Source organism: Spermophilus citellus (assembly GCF_964194105.1).
Source record: "Spermophilus citellus genome assembly, chromosome: 6".
Lineage (NCBI taxonomy): Eukaryota > Metazoa > Chordata > Mammalia > Rodentia > Sciuridae > Spermophilus > Spermophilus citellus.
Genome location: NC_138187.1, coordinates 73,938,896 through 73,958,652, shown reverse-complemented (window position 1 = coordinate 73,958,652; position 19,757 = coordinate 73,938,896). Strand labels below are relative to the sequence as shown.

The 19,757-nt window shown below is 40.2% G+C and overlaps 1 protein-coding gene across 2 annotated transcripts in view; it reads left to right on the top strand.

Moving 5' to 3' along the window:
• Nucleotides 1-19,757, top strand: part of RSU1 (Ras suppressor protein 1) — a 182,476-nt gene that overhangs the window by 27,693 nt on the left and 135,026 nt on the right. For both annotated transcript variants that reach the window (XM_081299892.1, XM_081299893.1), the window contains exons 4-7: nucleotides 10,910-11,030; nucleotides 16,759-16,877; nucleotides 18,540-18,622; nucleotides 18,894-19,008. In XM_081299892.1, the coding sequence (XP_081156018.1) occupies nucleotides 10,910-11,030; nucleotides 16,759-16,877; nucleotides 18,540-18,622; nucleotides 18,894-19,008 (438 nt within the window). The remainder of the gene's footprint in view (nucleotides 1-10,909; nucleotides 11,031-16,758; nucleotides 16,878-18,539; nucleotides 18,623-18,893; nucleotides 19,009-19,757) is intronic.

Below are 19,757 nucleotides of genomic sequence, written 5' to 3'. Positions count from 1 at the left end.
ATATGCAGAATTAATTGTCTCTGTGTCAGGAATTTATCTTATGACAATATCAAAACAACTTGCTGTTTGCATTTTAACAAAATCTAAATGTATTTATAATACACAGGTTTTGATCAATAGCTTATTTTTTTAATTAGTGAACATTTATCAGTTTGTTACTGTGCCAACATTTGAAAGATTGAAGTTGAAAAAATGTATACTTAGTATTTTTGAGTCTGACAGCTATTAATTAAACAATATCTATCTGTTGGTGGCAGTAGGCAGGTTACCTTGAAAAATTGCCTACATTTGGGAATTTGCTGTTATTTTTGGTGTTACTAAAGAAGCATGTGAGATCATCACATAGGAGTGTGTTGGCCCAGTGGTCCAGACCCAGTACAGGCCACGGCCAGTGGGCGACGTGGAGAAACTTCTTCACGGTGTCCACCTTCAGCTGACAGACCATGGCCCTTATGATTCCTTTGTTGCTGGCCCCACCCACCAAAGTGTCCTCTTCTAGAATCACCTTTGCTGGGAGCCTGCTCTGTGCTAAGAGGAAGCTAGCCGAAGCACAGTGTATTCATTCCTTCTCTCTCAATGTATTTTTAAATGGAACAATGTCAGCCGTGACACGTTGAGAACGGTGGCAGGCTGTGGAGAAAATAAGGTGGGATCAGGTGAGCCTGTCACTTTCCAAATTGTAACTAGTCCATTCGGTGGGCCTGATCTTAAAAAGGATTGCTTTTGCTGTTTACAATAGAACACCTGTCAAACAGAATTGATTAAATAGCAAAAATATTACATGTATTTGGTATGTAGCCTATTGCTCCTGGGGCCACGACAAACAGGACAATGTGAGATTAAACTAAGCACAAGAGAAATTGATAGAATGAATAGACTCTGTAAGCGAGAGATCTGTGAGCTATTGCTGGAGTATCATGGCATACTGTTTTACAGTATGTTTTTCTATTTAACAAGTAGAAGGAGGTACACTCTAAAGTAACAGAAAGAAGTTTAGTATAGCAAATGCATAAACTAGTACCAGTGCTTTGTGATCATGGTTGATACCTTGCACCGTGCATCATTGTGTGTGTGCTGTCCTTTCACATGATTGGCAGCACAGGTTTATTTACACAGCATCACCACAGACACGTGACGAATGGGTGGCTCTAGGGTGTTACACTGGCTACCATACTCCTGGGTGATGGGAATTGTTCAGCTCTGTTGCAGTCTGGGGGACACTGGCATGCGTGCAATCCATTGTTGACTGAAATGTTGTTATGTGGCTCGAGACTGTATTTACATTTTTTGTTGACTCTTCTAATTAATGTGGTGTGTGATAGTGAGTGTGTGTGGCATAGGGCAGCATGGATGTCCTAAGAGGCACAGTGCTTACTTATAGTCCTTAGAGCATTTTTTCTTAGCTTTTCTTAAATCATTGGCTTTTTAAAAGAATAAAGACTGTGGCCATCCACAAAGAAATGCACATAAAGCTTATACTTTCAGTGGGTCTATGGGTCCTGTTAAGCCCATCCATGAATTCTCTGGGGGTCTGTGTATCTGAGGTTTAGAACTCTAGACAAGCAGAAGATAGCGCTAGTCTATTTGCAAAGCAGATGTACTGATGCTGTTTCTTAAAGGAGATGTTTCCTGGAAATTTGTACAAAACTTTAAGATGATTTTTAATGCAGTGTGAAACTCACTCTTGATGGCTTTTAAAGAACGTTCATACTTACTGCCTTATTTATCTGCCTTAATTTTCTGTGTTTTTAAATAAGAATCTGTACTCTTGTAACCCCTGCCTTCTCTTCCCATTTCAGTTTTTCTTTCTCTTTCAGTCAGCCTTGAATGACATAACCATTCTGGTATGATTGACTCTCAGTTAACAAACCTGTTGACCTCATTTTCTGCTATTTCCCAACTGACACCTCTTTTTGTTTTTGTTGTTGCCTTAGATTCCCCACCCCACCCCCCGCCTATACATTCCTTGTTCGAGTTACCTGATGAGTTTCTTATTTGAAACTATCCGCCCCTCTCTTGGAATCCTGCTCATACTCAGCAAGCTTAGAGGAACCCTCATCTTTTCCAGAAAGTCCTCCTTTCCCTGCAACTGAACCAGCACTGCGTGGGAAATAAAATAGAAGGCACCCCACAGTCTCTTTGACTGTGAAGAACAACACCCCACATGCCTAGTAACCTCAGTGGGAAACATTTACTGAACCCCTGCCCTGCATCAGGTCCAGGAAACAGGCTTAACATGGTCAAATAACAAGAGGTGAAAGGTGCTGGGCTTCCATATGACTTCCCAGCCTCTGTACTGCCATTCTCCTGGCTAGAAGTGATGGATGTCTGTCCCAGTCAGGCCAACCGCTGAGCTCTGGAAGGAGCATTTCTGTGGTCCCAGATCCTTACTTGTTCCTCACAACGCCAAGAGGATTCCTCAGGTAGATGACAGAGTTGTATATAGGGGGCTCATCAAATCCACTGTGTGAGTCCTGTGGATTTTTCTACTTCTAAGTGTCTCCCCCATGTCCCCTTCCTTCCCTTCGTATCCAGTTACCCTTTGCCTCAGCTTCTAGATATGGTCAGTTATAAAGAGATGCAGCCCAGTGTGGCCTCTTGCTGAAGTAATTCTGCATTATAAAAGAAGACAGAAACCCAGGGCAGAGTATGCTTTGCATTTACATAATACATACATACACATAAAAGTCTAAGTAGCCCTCTTTCTAACACTGAGCTTGCTTTCTCCATTGAGTAAAGATTTTTTTTTTTTTTTTTTTGGTGGTCTTCTTTTTTCTCTTGTTCCTCTTGGTGTCTGGGGATTCTTAGGCTTTTTTTTTTTTTTTTTCCCCTGGCAGATTCTCTGTCTCTTTCTTACCCTTTACCAGATGTCACTTCCTCCCTAGGTCTGAGAATGCCATTTTCTTTCCTCTCCATTTGCCTTCTCCCACCCAGCTCCCAATTTACAGCTGTCTGTTGGGTGTATGACCCTGCAGACTATACATGTTGGGGGTATGCACCCTGGCAGGACTGGAGTGCTAGTTAGACTGTGTGTTCCTGCAAGAAGTCAGGCTTTGCAGGTGCACCTGAAGATTGCACAGACGGTTCTCTGTGTGTTCTGCCTGGAAGGTTAACATAAGATGCCAACATTAGTTTTTGCATCCTCAGAGGAGAGGAAACCCATGTTTGCCAGCTTCTTAGGTGATTTTTTTGGTTATGCATATATACTCTTAAAGCTCAGGGGTATATATTTTTGCATGTTTGGCTTTATATTCTAAAATCTACCTTATTGCTTATTTGCACCTTTCCCCCCTAATTTTTATATAATTGATTATTCTCATTGCTGCTCCTGAAAGAGTGTTTTGTGTGTGTGTGTGTGTGTGTGTGTGTGTGTGTGTGTGTGTGTGTGTGGTGATTAAGTCAGGGGTATTTTTGGTTATTTAAAATTACTTAAGCTGCAAAATCCTAAGGAGGATAATCCACGGAAGGATACAATAAGTATATACTTTGGGATGTGGGTGCTCAGCACTAGCTTGTTGGTTAACAAAAAGGAGCATTACCATCATTATTCCTAAATCTAATAATATTTGGGGGGATGTTGGCTTTTATTGAGGTGGATGCTTAGATATTTTGCCATTTTATTTTTACCTTGAGGAACATGTAGAACCTTCTAAATGAGAATTTGCTTCAGTGTTTCATAAACTTTATGTTTTTAAATAACCTATAACTACTGTAATTCACTGCTTTAATAGCTGCTTGGGGGCCAATCCCATAAAATTCGTGAAGCCAGTTATCATTAGTATACTTTTGAACTTCAAACTCTTATGGTAATATATAATTAGTTCATTATCCACCTTGTGGTTTTGGCCAGAAAACAAAGGTAATTAATCACTATAAGTATGAATGACCTTTTTTTTGTATATAAAATTCTGAAGAGCATAATTATTTGTATGCAAGAGTAAAGATCCTTATTTACATGAAATCATTAAAATGGCATTGAGGGCTATGATTCCCAGTTTGCTGAAAGAATTGACATGTATATAATTAGTCTAGACATTACGTCTGTGGTGTGAATAGACTGATGTTTTCCACTTGCTGTATGTAGCTAAGGATTAAAAGGGCTGTGCTATTTCTTTGACCAGGAAGGCCCCAAGTCCTATTTCATTACAGTTTCTGTTAATTTAGTTTCTTCTCACCTTTTCTCGTTCAGGCCAAAAGAGAACAGTTGTCATACAATAATTGTACGACAGTTGTATTCATCACATATTGAGGCAAAGAAACACTTGGTTTCTTTGTTTTCTTTTTAGTGATTGTTTTCTCCCATACTGATTGTGTAATAAGTAATCTCACTCATTTTCCTGTAGTCTCATGTGTTTTTTTTTTTTGGGGGGGGGGGATACCAGGGTACTCAACCACTGAGCCACATCCCCAGACCTATTTTGTATTTTATTTAGAGACAAGGTCTCACAGAGTTTTTTAGCACCTCGCCCTTGCTGATGCTGGCTTAGAACTTGTGATCCTCCTGTCTCAGCCTCCCGAGCCGCTGAGATTACATCTCATGTTTTTAATAATATTTCTAGAAACTTTGTTGTTGTTGTGGTAGTACAACCTAAACTAACTTAGTATCCTTTACCATTCTTTATACTTTTCTTAAAAAATAAAAAAAAGTAGTAGAAGCATGCAGTGATGTAAAAATACCACCAGACATTTTCATTTGTTATGGTAGCAGACAAAAGTATCGTGTTTTGTGCCAGGTGTGCTGACACACACTTGTAATCCCAGGGACTCAGGAGGCTGAGGCAGGAGGATCTCAAGTTTGAGGTCAGCCTAGGCCACTTACTGAGGCCCTCAGCAACTTGGCAAGGCCCTGCCTCAAAATAAAAATATAAAAAGGGCTTGGGATATAGTTCGGTAGTAAAGCCTCACTGGGTTCAATCCATTAGTACCAAAACCAAAACAAAATAACAAATCTCTTTTTTAATGTAAATATGTCAGATTTTTAGAATCAGGTCTGTTAGCTCTATTTCACTATGATACTATTGGAGCCTGTTGGCTTAAGTTATTGAGGTGGATGCTTAGATATTTTGCCATTTTATTTTTACCTTGAGGTGTAGTGTAGGTGGTGACACTTTTGCATCTCTCTAAATGGGTACAAGATGGGTGTTGCACCCACTGCAGCCCTGGGCATGTACACCACAGTGCCACCTCCTGCCTCAGCCCTCCCCGTGGACAGTTGGCTTCCATAAAGCACCTGCTCCAGCTCCTCCTTTTCTTGGCCCTGTGATAATTTGCAACCCATTATTGGCTTCTGGTAATGGATGCAAAGGCTGGATCTTGAATCCACTTTTTTCAAAGAAACAAATAGCCGGGTCCTCTGGCTTTCATACCCTAAACTAGCTCTAGCCTGGGAATTGCCAGAGCTCAAAACAGCTTTTGGTGTTTCTGCAAAAAATAATCGGGCATAGCATAACTGTCACCACCCAGAAGTTGGGTGGAGGTGGTAGAGTGAGGTCACCTCCGGATTTCATGCTTGGGCTGGTGATGGAAACCCACATGTGTTCTGAGGAGCTTCTGGTTTCCTGGCAGCGTGGGTGTTAACATGGTGCATAGTCTATGACTGCCCTTCTGTAGCTGAAGAGGACCCGACCCGGCTGTTGGTGCTAACCATATGGCTCTAAAGACCAATGCATGATCCCCCTGACCGTTCTGTGGGCTGCACCCGGTGGATCTCCCTTCCTTATGTTTTGCATGGCGCCTGCTGTTCCCAGAGCCTGTCACTCTTCACAGTTTTGTTTCTTTGCCTGGGGGGGGGGGGCAAGATGCTTTTGCTCAAAAAGCCCCTGATTGGTTGCACCCAAGTCTGCCAGTGCTGTCACTTCCCCACCCTCTGCTGGCATTCTTCTGTTAGGCTTCAATGTTTTCAAAGCCACAAGTATAACAAGTAACATCTCTCCATGTGATTACATTTGGTCATGATGAATTTGCTGCTTGATTCACCGAACTAGGGAATATAGGGCGTTTTTTCCCTTGAAGGGTGTGTATCTTCCTGATAATTGATGTCTCCATAAAAATATGCATTGGATCAGCACATTGGCTAGAATGGTTTGAATGTAGTACCCAGGTTGAAGGGATTGTCCACTTGGTGTATCTTGTTTTGTTCGCTTTTTAAATCAATCTGTAGGTTCAGTAGGAGTCTGAAGGTAGATAAGCTCGATTATTACACTCATCATTGTTACTGTGTGGGATAAGGGAAATAGGCATTGCATTAAAGATCTTGACCTTGCTAATGAATTAGAAGTTCTCTGGACCAAAATGTGGTTTCCAGACCAGCAGCATCAACTTCACTGGAAACATGTGGGAAATGCAGATTCTCAGGTCTCACCCCAGCCCTACTGAATCAGGAGCTCTAGGGTGCCCCTGTCTGGCTTTCCATGAGCCCTCTGGTTTATTCTGATGTACCTCATAGTTTGAGATCCATTGCTGTAAATCAGCACTGCCAGTGGAACATTCTGCAGTGTGGAAAAGTCCAACCTGGGAGCAAATAGCCACAGACTCTTCAAGTGCGGCTAGTGTGACCCAATGATGGAACTGTTTCTTTAATTGTGATTAATCTAGGTTCAAATGGCTACATAACTAGTTGGTGCCCACTGGATAGTCTAGTTCTAGAGCATATCTAATTTCTGTTTTATAGGTAAACTCCAAAAATGCTATAAAATACGTTATTAGTTGCAGAATTATTCATTTTATGGGAAGAAAAAGCCCTCCTAGAGTGGAACTTCTGCTGCTGTAACAGTTTATTTTGATTGTTCTGGTTCTTTTTTGGAGAGGGCAGTTCACTAGAGGCTACCTAGTTGGGAAGCCTGTTCTTAAGAGTAACACTGATGGTGTAAAATGTACTTCAAGTGTGTGTCACCTGGTGAGTAAGTATAACTGCTGAGAGTGGGCACATGTCCTTCTAGAAGGAGTAAAACTGTAAGTAATAGAGCTGGGCCAACCATTTCTTTCTTAAACTTTGATGCTCTGACCCTGTTGTGTGCAAAGTGAAGTGGAGAAAGGAAAGCATATTGTGAACTTTCCTGCCTGAGGGAAGTTTTAAAGGAGCTGTTAATGAGCCCTTCACATACTTTGAACTTCTTGTGGATTCTTCCAGAAACTTTGGGTGTGTGTATGTTTGTGTGTGCATCTGCTACATTGCTGAGTCTGGGCCAGCCTGTGAGATAAATGAAACTCTAGAATAATGTTCAGGTTCTTTGACTTGGGAGAATTTGAAGAATAAAGGGTCATGCTGGGCTTGTTAGTCTGAATCCTTACAAATCCTGGAAAATAACTTTGAAATCAGGCTTTGGGCAAGCTACTAGGCTGACATGGCTACAACCTGGTTGCCTTTTCCAGAACACCAGGAGAAGCCCCGGGCTGAGTCCGCCAGAGGTTGTTGGTCCTGTGATTGGAGCAGAGCTGACATTTAGAAACCAGAGAAAACCTAAGAATGGTTAGAAGCTTTCTCCCACATCTAACAACTGAAGCCTAAAAATTAAAGGAATCGTCACTGGTGAAACAGAAAATGATACTGAATTCTTTGTTGGAAGGAAAGTTCTACATGACTGAACTTCCTAATTGGGGGTCCATTGTTGCATTATTTAAATCCATTATCATAGATTTTCATAATTCATATCTCTTCTTAGAATCATAGAGTCTTAAAAACAGCTGGAAGACAATTTAGAAATGGCTGTAATCCAGCTTTCTCATTTTATCATTGAGGAAATGGGGGCTCAGAGAGGTTGTGTGTTGAGTAAGACACATACAGCATGTACAGGACTGAGTTGGAAGGGGCCTGTGTCAGCCCTCCAAGGACCAGACCAGGGCACACCCAATGGGTCAGACAATGTACTGCTCATCTGTTCCTTCTGTGTGCTCAGCTCCATGTTATCTCTAGATTGAGTGGGAATAGCTGGTCTGGAAAAGGAATGGCTTGGGAGCATAATAAGAAATACATTGATGCTCATTGTCTAGCTATATTTTAAAATGCTGCTTTTTGAGAGTGTGTCATGTAAATATCTTGAAAAATTCCAGTAGAGGATTTTGACTGATGAAACATTGCATCCACCTTCTCAAAACAGTTAAAATTATTTGTGCTGTGTAAGTGTATGAATTAGTCATTGCACAATTTGTATCCACCTTTTTTATTTTTTAGGGATGATTTTGTTTAGGATTTGCTTGTTTCCCAAGCACTAAGCCTATTTCAGTTTTGACCTTGATATTCCTTCTTTTGTTAGTTACTTTCTTTAAATAACATAGCTAACTTTATCCCCAGAGCATTGTAATGCTAGATGCAAAGAGTATGGCACTGAGCTCATAATGAGCCCTCTCTATTGGCTGGAAGAATGAATGGAATCCCACCCAGACAGGTCTGAGTGTTAACTTTCTTTTGATTTTTACTATGGCTGAGGGAAAAAATTCTGTAGGTTAGAAAGAATATTAGCCATGTGATTCCCCCCCCCCCCCTTAGGCTTGAATGGAATCTTTAAAAATTCACATGTACACCAAAAGGCTGGGAGAGGTTTGGTAAATTGAATGTGGGCTTATTGTTTGTGTCCACAAAACAAAGTCCTAAATCACATTTAGCATAATTTGTGGTTTTAAATTGGACTGATTTAGCAAGGAGAGTGAAATAATCTCTCATCCTGTCAAAAAGGCGATACCTTTAGACCAGCATTTAATTGCATCGGCAGAGTAACTTTGGGGAGGCGGCAGTAATTCTGGCCACATTATTCTTGGTTTGTGGCTAAATTGAGATCATCATTTTCTCCTGGTTTCACTAACTTTCTTTATTGCTCTTCAAGCTAATCAGATGAGTGTAGTGAGAGTAGACTTAGTGGTAGCTGGAGGCTGAACCAGGGGAAAGCTGGGTAAGTGCAGCTCACTTATGGTCAAGCAGGGAACAGGGGAAGATGATGCCCAGCGACCCAGCGGGCAAAACCAGATGATTTTCTTGGTAATTATTTATGATAAAGTGAGCACCTAAAATCTTACCTGTACTGTCCACATTGTACAGGTAAGATTCATGCATTGGTGTCCAAGAGTAATTTTGGAGGTGACTCACAGCTGCCCAGATTATTCCATGAAAATCTGTCTGTTAATTTCCAGCCACTTCTGGAATCATTGCAAGGCCCAGTCATTGGATTACTGCCCCCTGCTGGTAGGTCTTAGTCCAAAATGATCCATAGTCTTCATTTCCTCCTTGGAACCAAAACATTTACCAAGTCTCACCACTAAAAGAAGTCAGGTCATTGATGCCTTAGGTGTTTCTTAACACTGAAAAATGACTCCTCAGAACTGTTGAGAGTGTAGTGTGCCTGTTCTCTTTACTTGTTCTCCTGGGAGCTGTCAGCTGGTGCACTTGGGATGACTAACCCCTTAAATATTTCAGATGCGTGTTTGGATTTTTACACCCTCCTTGGTTCTGGTTCTGAGCATAGCTGCCCTAGGTTCTGAGTTTAGGTATCAGCCAGCAGGCAGGTTGGCTTTCCTGGGAGGGACTTTTGGTGGGAAGGAAACCATGTTCATATGAGACATGACCCACTTTCTTGTGCTGGACTTAGGCTTGTGTCAATAATTCCAGTTACCTGGGTAGTCTTGGTATTAGAGTTTACATGAACCATGGGCAAGCTCAGGGAACGTACAAAATGTTTGTAGAAAGACTGAATAGCAAATGGATAGGAAAATGACAATTTATTGAAAGACTCTCTGCAGTCAATTAAGAGTTGGACAGTTGTCTGTCAGTATCCTTGGGGACCTGGCTCCAGAAGCCCTTTGAATAACAAAATCCAAGGATAGTCAAGTCCCTTATATAAAATAACAGTATTTATTTATAACCTACACACATATACTTTAAGTCCTCTCTAGGTGACATAATATCTAATATAATGTAAATACTATGTAAATAGCTATAATACTGCATTATTTATGGAATAATGATCAGGAAAAAAAGTCTCTGTATATTCGGTACAGATGCATTTTTTCCCCAAAATATTTTTGATCCATGGTCGGTTGAATTCACGGATGTGGCATATATTGATGCTGAGGCTGCCTGTACTTTGGAGGTAACGATGCCTTTGGCTTTTACATTGGTTGTTTGCAGGTCTAGAATATCAGGAATGAGGGACCCTTTTGGATCCCTGGTGGTTTATTTTTTCTTTGATCTGCATACTTCTATTCATAGCATGCTACTGAGTTGGCTTTTTGTATTTCTGTATAATAACATTGTATTGATCAGTTTCTAATCTGATGTGACCCGTGTGTGCGTGTGTGTGTGTGTGTGTGTGTGTGTGTGTGTATTGATCAAAGCATATTACCCCAGAGGCCAAAAGTCAGAAACCATGTAGGTTGAATATTTGATCAGTTAAGGGTGAAGCTGGAATTGTGATTTAGTACAACGTTAAAGACAACAGCTCTTCAGATACTGGTTTATTTAAAAAGGCTTGAATGCATCATTACTCAGGAAGGGACTTGGGGGTTTGCCATCTTTCTTCTGGTGGAAATGCTTGAAAACAGAAAGGAAGAAAACAGTTGTACTTACTTGACATAGGACGATTGGAAGTATATATACTTAGTAATATTCACTTTAGGCTGCCTGGGGTATAGAAATTCTTTTTTGTCCTTTCTTGTTCCCTGCTCTCCTCTTCATTGTCTATCTGATTTGAATGATGCCAAAATTTTTTTATCTAATTGTACAGGGAGGAAACACACCCACTTCTGTTCTGTTGTGAGTTAGTACCTAAGAAAACCTACACAAAATCTATAGGACCTATGTGTGAGTTGGAGGGTCATGTTGGAGTTTCATTTCTCCTTCCTTTGAAAGAAAAGTGGAATGTGTTGCTGGCATTCCTGGAGGGAGATTTCTGGATTCTCATTCAACATTTTGTTTTCATAGCGGTGCCACCAAACATAGCCGAACTGAAGAACTTGGAAGTGCTTAACTTTTTTAATAACCAGATTGAGGAGCTGCCCACACAGATCAGCAGCCTTCAGAAACTCAAACACCTGAACCTTGGGTGAGTACTGGAGGATGGGACAGGAAAGGAAGGTGAGGAAGGAAGCGGAAAGGGAGCCCAGGGTGTGGGCAGGGGAGGCCACCATTTATAATATTGCACAGAAGTGGATTTCTAATTTCTTTTTATGTTTTATGTTTTCAAAAAAGTTTTATTGTTTTAATATATCCTTTCAATGGCCTGCATTAGTGCAGATCTACTTGAGAGCTAATTGAGAAGCTAATTGTTGGCACAATAAGGGAGTTTTTTACTGTATTTTGTTTCCAATAAAATTTTATTTTAGTTGTGTTGACCAGGAAGGGACTTATTTGGCTAACATTAACTGTTCAGACAACTCATAATATATCTGCTCCCCTGCCCACCCTGTAATAAGTAGAAATAGCTTACAAAGTATCTTCCTACCAATTTGAAGTTGGACATTTGTCCATTCCCTAAGGCCACCTCATTAACTCTTGAAATTCTTCTATGTCCTTAGGCTAGTCTTCCTTTATGCAGAGGTGGATGGGGCAGAACCAAGTAAGAGTGAATAATAATAATACCTTGTGTTCCTACCTTGCTTTGCAGTTTTTAGAGTCCATCCTCCCTCCAGCATTTGACCCCTCAATATTTGTGAGGTGGGGAGGACAGACTTTAATGCTTTCATTTCACAGAGAGGAAGAGAAGCCCTTCCCAAGGGTTTAAGTGACTTGCTCTTGATAACCCGAGGTCAGTGACTGAGCTGGGGAGAGTTTCATTGGTTTGGCTCCATGAGTTCTCCGTAGATGCCAACCAGAACTTCAACTTCTGAATTCTGTCTCCATCAACATAGGCATTAGGTGAAACTGCCCACTGATGCTTTATTTTTTGTGCGAAGTAATATATTCATTAAATTGTATCCACTAAATGCTCCAGTTAAGCTTACGGTTTACTTGGAGTGGCAATAGAAACTGACCAGGTATTTATTAATTAAATAGGAAACAATTATGGAAAAAAAAAAGTCTCATTCATGAAATGAGTATTAGTTCATTCTTTCCTCTGGGGGTGTAGGTAGACGGTGTTATTTTGATGTTCACTCTGGCTGAGACACCAATTTCTAAGATCATTCTTTTCCTAACGTGTGAGAGGAAATGGAGTTTAAAGGAGAGCGAGACATTGCTTTATTTATTTTTTTAATATTTATTTTTTAGTTGTAGTTGGACACAACACCTTTATTTTATTTATTTTTATGTGGTGCTGAGGATTGAACTCAGGGCCTCACACGTGCTAGGTGAGCACTCTATCACTGAGCCACAACCCCATCCCCTTATTTATTTATTTTTGAATGGGTTGCATTTTTTATTTGTTTGTTTATTTTTAAAATTTTCTTAGTTGTTGATGGACTTTTATTTTACTCATTTATTTATATGTAGTGCTGAGAATCGAACCCAGTACCTCACGTATGTGAGGCAAGCACTGTTCCACTGAGCCACAGCCGCAACCCCATATTTTTGTTTTTTCCATATTTTATCGGTGCATTATAGTTGTACATAAGGTGGAATTTGTTGTTACATATTTAGATATGCACACAGTATGAATTTGGCCCCTGTCATTCCCCAGAATTTCCCATTTCCCTACCCCTAATCCCTTTCCCCTCCTCTATTGATCTCCCTTTGATATTCATTAGAAACCTCAACATATCTTTCTTTTTCTTTTTCCTCTGTAGCTTCCATATATGAGAGAGAACACAGTACCCTTGACCCTTCTGAGTTTGGCTAATTTTGCTTAATCTAATGGTCTCATGTTCCATTCCTTTTCCTGCAAATAACATAATTTCATTTTTCTTTACGGCTGAATAATCTCCATTGTGATATGTATCACACATTTTCTTTATCCATTCATCCATTGGAGAACACCTAGACTGATTCCATAGTTTACGTATTATGAATCGTGCTGCTATAAATGCGGGTATGATGTGTTACTATAGTATGACAACTTGAACTCTTCAGGACAAATAGTGAGGAGTGGTTTGTCTGGGTCACATGGTGGTTCCACTCCTAGTCTTTTGAGGAACTTCCATACTGGTTTCCACAGTAGCAACCTACTTTTAATTGAGATGATTTTTCTTGCTGCAAATCTGGAGACGGTACCCCATCAGGCAACACAATAAAGAGAGGCTCCTACGTTTTAAATCTTGTTTTTGAAGATTATTAAGTCCTAATGTGTAATTTGTATGTAAGTAAAAAGCTAAAACTGGACATGTATGTACATTCTTACTGTTAATTCGTTCATTTATTAAGGCAGTTCTGTATATCTCCATCATTATGTATCTGGTGAGCAGGACATAGTAGTTATTATTGTTACTATAATTTTTTTCTTTTTTCATATATTTCTTGACACGTAAGTTCCTATTCTATGTCAGGAGCTTTTGCTAGTCTTGGGGATGCAATGTGACAATCATGGTTTGGGCCTTAGGCATGAGAGCAGGGCCTGTGGGCAGTCAGCAGCAATGGTCCAGCAGGGTCACAGGTGTGCTGGGGCAAGTAGGGCCACAGAGGGATCAGAGAGAGGAGCAGGCTGGCCTTCCTGTGGTCCTCAGAATGGCTCACATAGGCGGGATTGGAGTTGAGGCTTGAGGCCTGAGAAGGAATTTATCAGATTACTAGAAGCAGCAAGACATCTCAGGTTGATAAAATGACATATTTTAAAACTCAGAGCACTGTACCACATGTCTGCAAAGTCTTATTGCGAGTTTATTGGTGTTGCTGAGTGTCAAGTGTGCGACAAGGGATGGTTGGTGAAAGGCAAGGCTAGACAATCCTGAATGTGTCTCTGCTGCTCCTTTGTTTGGGGAGGGTGGCACTGGGGATTCAACCCAGGTTACATGACCAGGGAGCTACATCCCCTGACTTTTTTATTTTTATTTTGAGGCAGGGTCTCACTAAGTTGCCCAGGCTTGAACTTGGGATCATCCTGCCTCAGCATCCCAAGTAGCTGGGATTACAGGGTACATATCATGCCCTGCTCTGCTGCTCATTTAATGAGTTTATTGAACTCCCAGCTGGGTATCAGGTGTTATTCTCAGTACTACCTACCAGCCCATATGGAGCTCATGTTACAGTATAGGAACCTAACTATAAACAAATAGTCGTCAATCATGACAGGGAGTCAAATGACAGGGGGTCAAAAGTGCCATTGAAGGGAGTTTCTATTTTTATCCTGCTGAACATTGAGAAGTTTGCGCAGCAGATTAGTGGATATGAGAAAGATCAGTGTGGAGGATGATTGGCAGGGGCTGGAATGCAGATCAGGAGGCCATTGAGAACACCAGCTTGGTATTCCTGGGGAACTAGGGTGGTGATGGTGGAGGCAGGAGAAGGATTTTATGGGAAAAGCATGAGGAAAACTGCAAGACAGTAACGGAGGGGATGGGGGGATACCCAGATCTGTGTTGGGCCGCTAAAATAGAAATATAAATGGAGATGAGTTTGGGAAGATAATGAGCTTGGGTTTTATTCAGTTGGATTTGAGGTTCCGTAGGACAGAGTGGTAAACTTTTGTTTTTCATTGTGTACGTCTCAGTTTTCTTTGTCCTCTTGGGAGTTTGCTTTTTTGGCTCTTGGTGTTTTATCGATTGTATAAACCTTTCTGTATTTAACTGCATAGCTGCATAGGTGGGGTTGTCAAAGTTTGCACAAAAGTTTTGAGTTCTCTGAGAAAGAAATCTGGATGGATTTCAATAAAGGAATTCTATCCTCAAATGGCATAAAGAATTATACACATACAGCAAGGCAAGGTTAAGGCAAGTTGTAGAGAGGATTCCTTAGAATAAGCAGCCAGAATAAAAATAGGCCCTCGGGAGACCATAAAACTGAGCAGTTAGGCCACACGTATTTAGGGTCTAAAGGGGACACTCAACGAGAATTTGCTTTTAAAGTTGTATAATTTGCTGTTTATTCTGATGCTCACAAGACCAGCTTTTCTGGAATAACTTTGGACCTGGTTGATTGCTAGAGCTCATCTCGCACACACTCAGTAGTTAATGAATCAAGTGAAATACTGGACGTAAATGTGCTTCACAAATTGTGAATTCATAGAAAATATCATGAGTAAATATTGTTCATTATCATGATAGTAAATAGTCAATGAGGTCATTTGTCTTGTGTGAATTCCACCTGGAACTTTCCTGCCTGAGAGACAGAATCCACTTTCTTCTGGTTTCCCCTTCAACTGTCCTTCTTGTGAGGCCTGATTGGTGGAGCTGGACAGCGCTGGATCTGTTAGGAGAAGGATTGGTGACTAGAATGACCTTTATTATCACGTCCCTCCACATTTTAGTAATCCTCAACTTGTACTAAAACTTTTTAATTGTCTTTTAAGTTTGCTCTGGGGGGCAGTATTTAAAAAATACATACGTATTATGTATGTGTCCTAAAATTTACCATCTTAACCATTTAGCAGTATATGGTCGAGTGAGTGATAAATATTTTCACATTGTTGTGCAACTAATCTCCAGAAATTTCTGGTTTTGCAGGCCTGAAACTCTATACCCATTAAACAACTCCTTTCCTCTTCTCCCATCCCCTGGCAGAAAACACTCTAATTGCAGATGGCTTTGAATCTTAGTAATTGTACATCAGAAAATTGATATCCTCCTCCCATTAAAAAGAGTAAATGAAGTAGCCAGGTGTAGTGGCACATGCCTATCATCTCAACAACCCAGGATGCTAAGGCAGGAGAATTGTAGGTTCAAAGCCAGCCTCAGCAAGGCCATATCTTAATACAAAAATTAAAAAGAGCTGAGGGTGTAGCTTAGTAATAAAGCATCCTTGAGTTCAGTCTCTGGTACCAAACCAAACCAAACAAAAAACCAGACACACACACATACACACAGGAATAATGAAATAGAAAGTCCAAAATTGTGAAGTATTATTGATACATTCATAGGGAAGTTTTTCTCCAGGTGACAGATATTTTGTGATAGTTTGTTTCTACATAAAACCGTAATTGAAATTGACCATTGGAGAACATAAATACAAGAAATTTTCAAATGTGTCACAAAAATATAGATTCTCTAATAAAAATTATTATACCACATGAGTGACAAAAATTATTATACCATGTGAGATAAATATATTGTATGATCTCACTTATGTGTAGGATGTAGAAACCCAAATTCTCAGGTGCATTGATACATGCATGTAATCTCAACTACTCCAGACACTGGGACAGAGGTCACAAATTCAAGACCAGCCTCAGCAATTTAGCTGGACCCTTTCCCAAAGTAAAGGGGATTAGGGATGTAGCTCATTGGCAGCACCCCTGGGTTTAATCCCCAGTGGAATGGGGAGTGTGGAGATGTTAGTCAAAGCACATAAACTTTCAGTCAGACGAGAAGTGAATATTGTGCATCATGGTGACTAATGACTTATTTGAAAGTTGCTGAGAGAATAGTGTGTGTGTTTGTATGTGTGTGTTTTCATACTCATATGTGCACAAACTATATCTAGGAGGTAATACGTATGTATGATAGCTTGATTCAGCTGTTTGACTTTGTACCCATTGCCTCATGCTGCTCAGCATTAGTATGTGCAATTCTTACTTGTCAGTTAAAGCAAATTAATAATAAAAATTTTAAAAGTAACATAAAGTGCCCATGAATCTTGGCATCCCTTGTAGACCCTCAGCCTGTCCAACCAGGTTTAGTGTGAATATACAGTATTGTGCATAAACATCTTTTGCATGTGATGACAGGTTTTTCTCCCCCCAATGACAGGATGAACAGGCTCAACACTCTGCCTCGAGGATTTGGCTCTCTTCCAGCTCTTGAGGTCCTGGACCTGACTTACAACAACTTGAGTGAAAATTCTCTTCCTGGAAATTTCTTTTACCTTAGTAAGAAACTTTTAATTCTATAAATCTCCTTAACATGGTACTTTTCGTTCTAAGAGTGAAATTTATTTGCCAGGGCCCAAACTCTTAAGAGAAATTATGAGACATATATTTTTTTTTTCTTTACAGACTCCTTTTGAATATTCCTTCATAGCTCAGCAGTATTTATATTTGATATATAGTTATCTGATACCTCTGGGCAGAAGTGGACTTAGTAATGTCATATTAACTTTCTGAGAGAGATTTTTGTACCTAAATGAGATCAAGTCTCACATTTAGCCAAGAAATTTGACTTTCTTTTTTAAGAATATGCCAGAAAAAAAAAGGACTCCCATGTTGCTATTAATTCTTTGTAGGATATTTGCTTAAAGATATTTCAGACAATTATTTATGAAAATACCATTAATAATTTTAAAATTATTAATGGTATTTTCATAAAATTTTAAAATTTTCTAGCCAGGATTCTGGTTTTAAGCCTTATAAAAAAATACTTTACTGATGTTGTCAGTTTTTTCCGGTGCGCAAACATGAAGCAATTGTTGGTAATAGATGAATATACTTTATCTTTTTATATGCAAACAAACTTCTTGTTGCAGTACTCCTTAAAGTTAGGAAAAACTTAATTTTCTAGGAACTCATGAAATATTTAGGAAAAGATTGCCTCCTTTAAATGAATATACTACTTCTCCAAATAGCAACATCTCAGGCTTGAAGAAAATCTGAATTTTCTGAGCTAGCTTCTAGATTTTCAGTTTTATATTGTGTATACTGCTTTTCCCAGACTTTCCCAAACACATGAAACCAATTTGAAAATATTTTCTTTCTTGGGCCAAGTATATATTGTCTGTGTTAAATATATTAATATATAGTTCTGCCAAATTTTAAAAGAGAATACCTGTGAATACATTTTTTTTAAAGCATACATCTAATTATAACTCCCCTTTTTTATTGAGGACAACAGATGCTTTAGAATTTCAGACTTCAGTGCTTTGGGGTCAAATCATCACTTTGTAATTGCGAACAAAGTGACTCCTGGTAATTCTCCCGAGGTTGGGCTTCACTCTTGTTCCATGACGTCATTTCAGCCCTTTTGTCTTCATATTTTTGTCATTAAGGCTATAGGAGCAAGGATCAGCAGTTAGTCGGATAGTGGAAGACATGAGCCCTGGTTATGACTCTCATCACCAAAAGCCTTCATTTCCTTATTTATTTTGAGCATCTCTCTGTTTACATAAGAAAGCTCTATTGTGACACAGTTTACATGAAAGAGCCCTTTTGCTCTAGGTGTTCATGTAAGTGACACAGTGGTTCTCTTTGTCTCATTTGGATGCAAATGGAGTGATAAACTTGAATCAGAAGTAATAGAGAAAAATAGCTGTCTTTCCTGAAAATGCATTGAAACTCTGGCCAAAAACTGCCAGTGGTACCCACAGTTGTTAATTGTGTCAATCCTCTTGGATATAGATGTTTTCCTGGACACACCAGCTATACAATCAGCCAGTAAATCTGAGTTTGACCTGCTTGTTATTATAGTAAGCCCTAGGTATGTCACAGGCTTTTCACCAAGCCAGGGTTATTAATCAAAGCTGACTCCCTTGTATTGATCAGACCTCAAATGGTTGGGTTCCATGCCACCCTGTTTATATATTGCTGTTTAATTTGCAGCCACCCTGCGTGCACTCTATCTAAGTGACAACGATTTTGAAATCCTGCCGCCAGATATTGGGAAGCTCACAAAGTTGCAGATAGTAAGTAATTTATCTAAATTCTTAGAAAATCAATTCACTTCTGCAGCCCTTGTAGGAGTAGAATCAAGTCAATTTGAGCAGGAGTAAGGTTTGTTTTGCAGGAATGAGCCACGACTCCTGCTACTGTTTCTTGTTTAGCCACAGACACTTGTAAATAAATTGAAAGGATTGAGCCTGAGAAGGAGAGAGGGCATGGAAGAGGACAAGAGTTTCAGTCAAGTACCTCATTGTGAGAAATTGTTTTGACAACTCCTTGTTTTCTTGTATTTAGCTCAGCCTTAGGGATAACGACCTGATCTCACTGCCTAAGGAAATCGGGGAGCTAACGCAGCTTAAGGAGCTCCACATTCAGGGGAACCGCTTGACTGTTCTGCCCCCAGAACTAGGTAAGACTGCTGATGGATGGTCTGGGTCTTGGGTTACATTAATAATAATTATCCAAATGCAGCAATTCCAAATGACTGCTCTCCTCCCCTTGGCAAACCCTACTCCCAGGCACCTGATTCTCATCATCTCAGGCCCATTTGTCATTGACCAGAGTCAGCCATTGAGGGTTTGACCTGCTCGGCTGCTGTGTTCTACAACTGGAGTGTCCAGCATCTCAGAAACTGCTGACGGATGCTGACCCAGCTCAGCAGCAACCTGTGTGGTGTAGTGGGAAGAGCTGGGGTGTAGTAATGTTCTTATTTATAGTGCTTCATTTACTAGCTGGGTATGCCTTCTAGGTTCTGATTGGGTTATTAATGACTTACCAAAGCATCACTCTTACTTTTCTTTAATACTCTATTTTTTTTCTTGCCCCTAAAAACTTACCACTTAAAGTATTAGTTCTATTCCATGGAAAATGCCTTTTCTAGTCATGAATTTGGTTCTCTCCTGGTTCCATCTCCAGTGAGAATTATTAAATAGGGTCTGTAAGAATTCTTTGGTCCTATTCCTGGCTGCTGAGTCTCAGTTCCACTCCTGGTCTTCCTAATGGCCCAGGGTGGATGTTGGCCCTCACATGCAGACCTCCCAACCAGCAGTTAGGTTACTGAGGTTGTGCTGTCCCCGTTCCCCCTAACCACAGATTTAGCACCCCTGCAAAGGGTGCATTCACCACACCTTTCTTCTCCTGACTCTTTCTATCATTTCT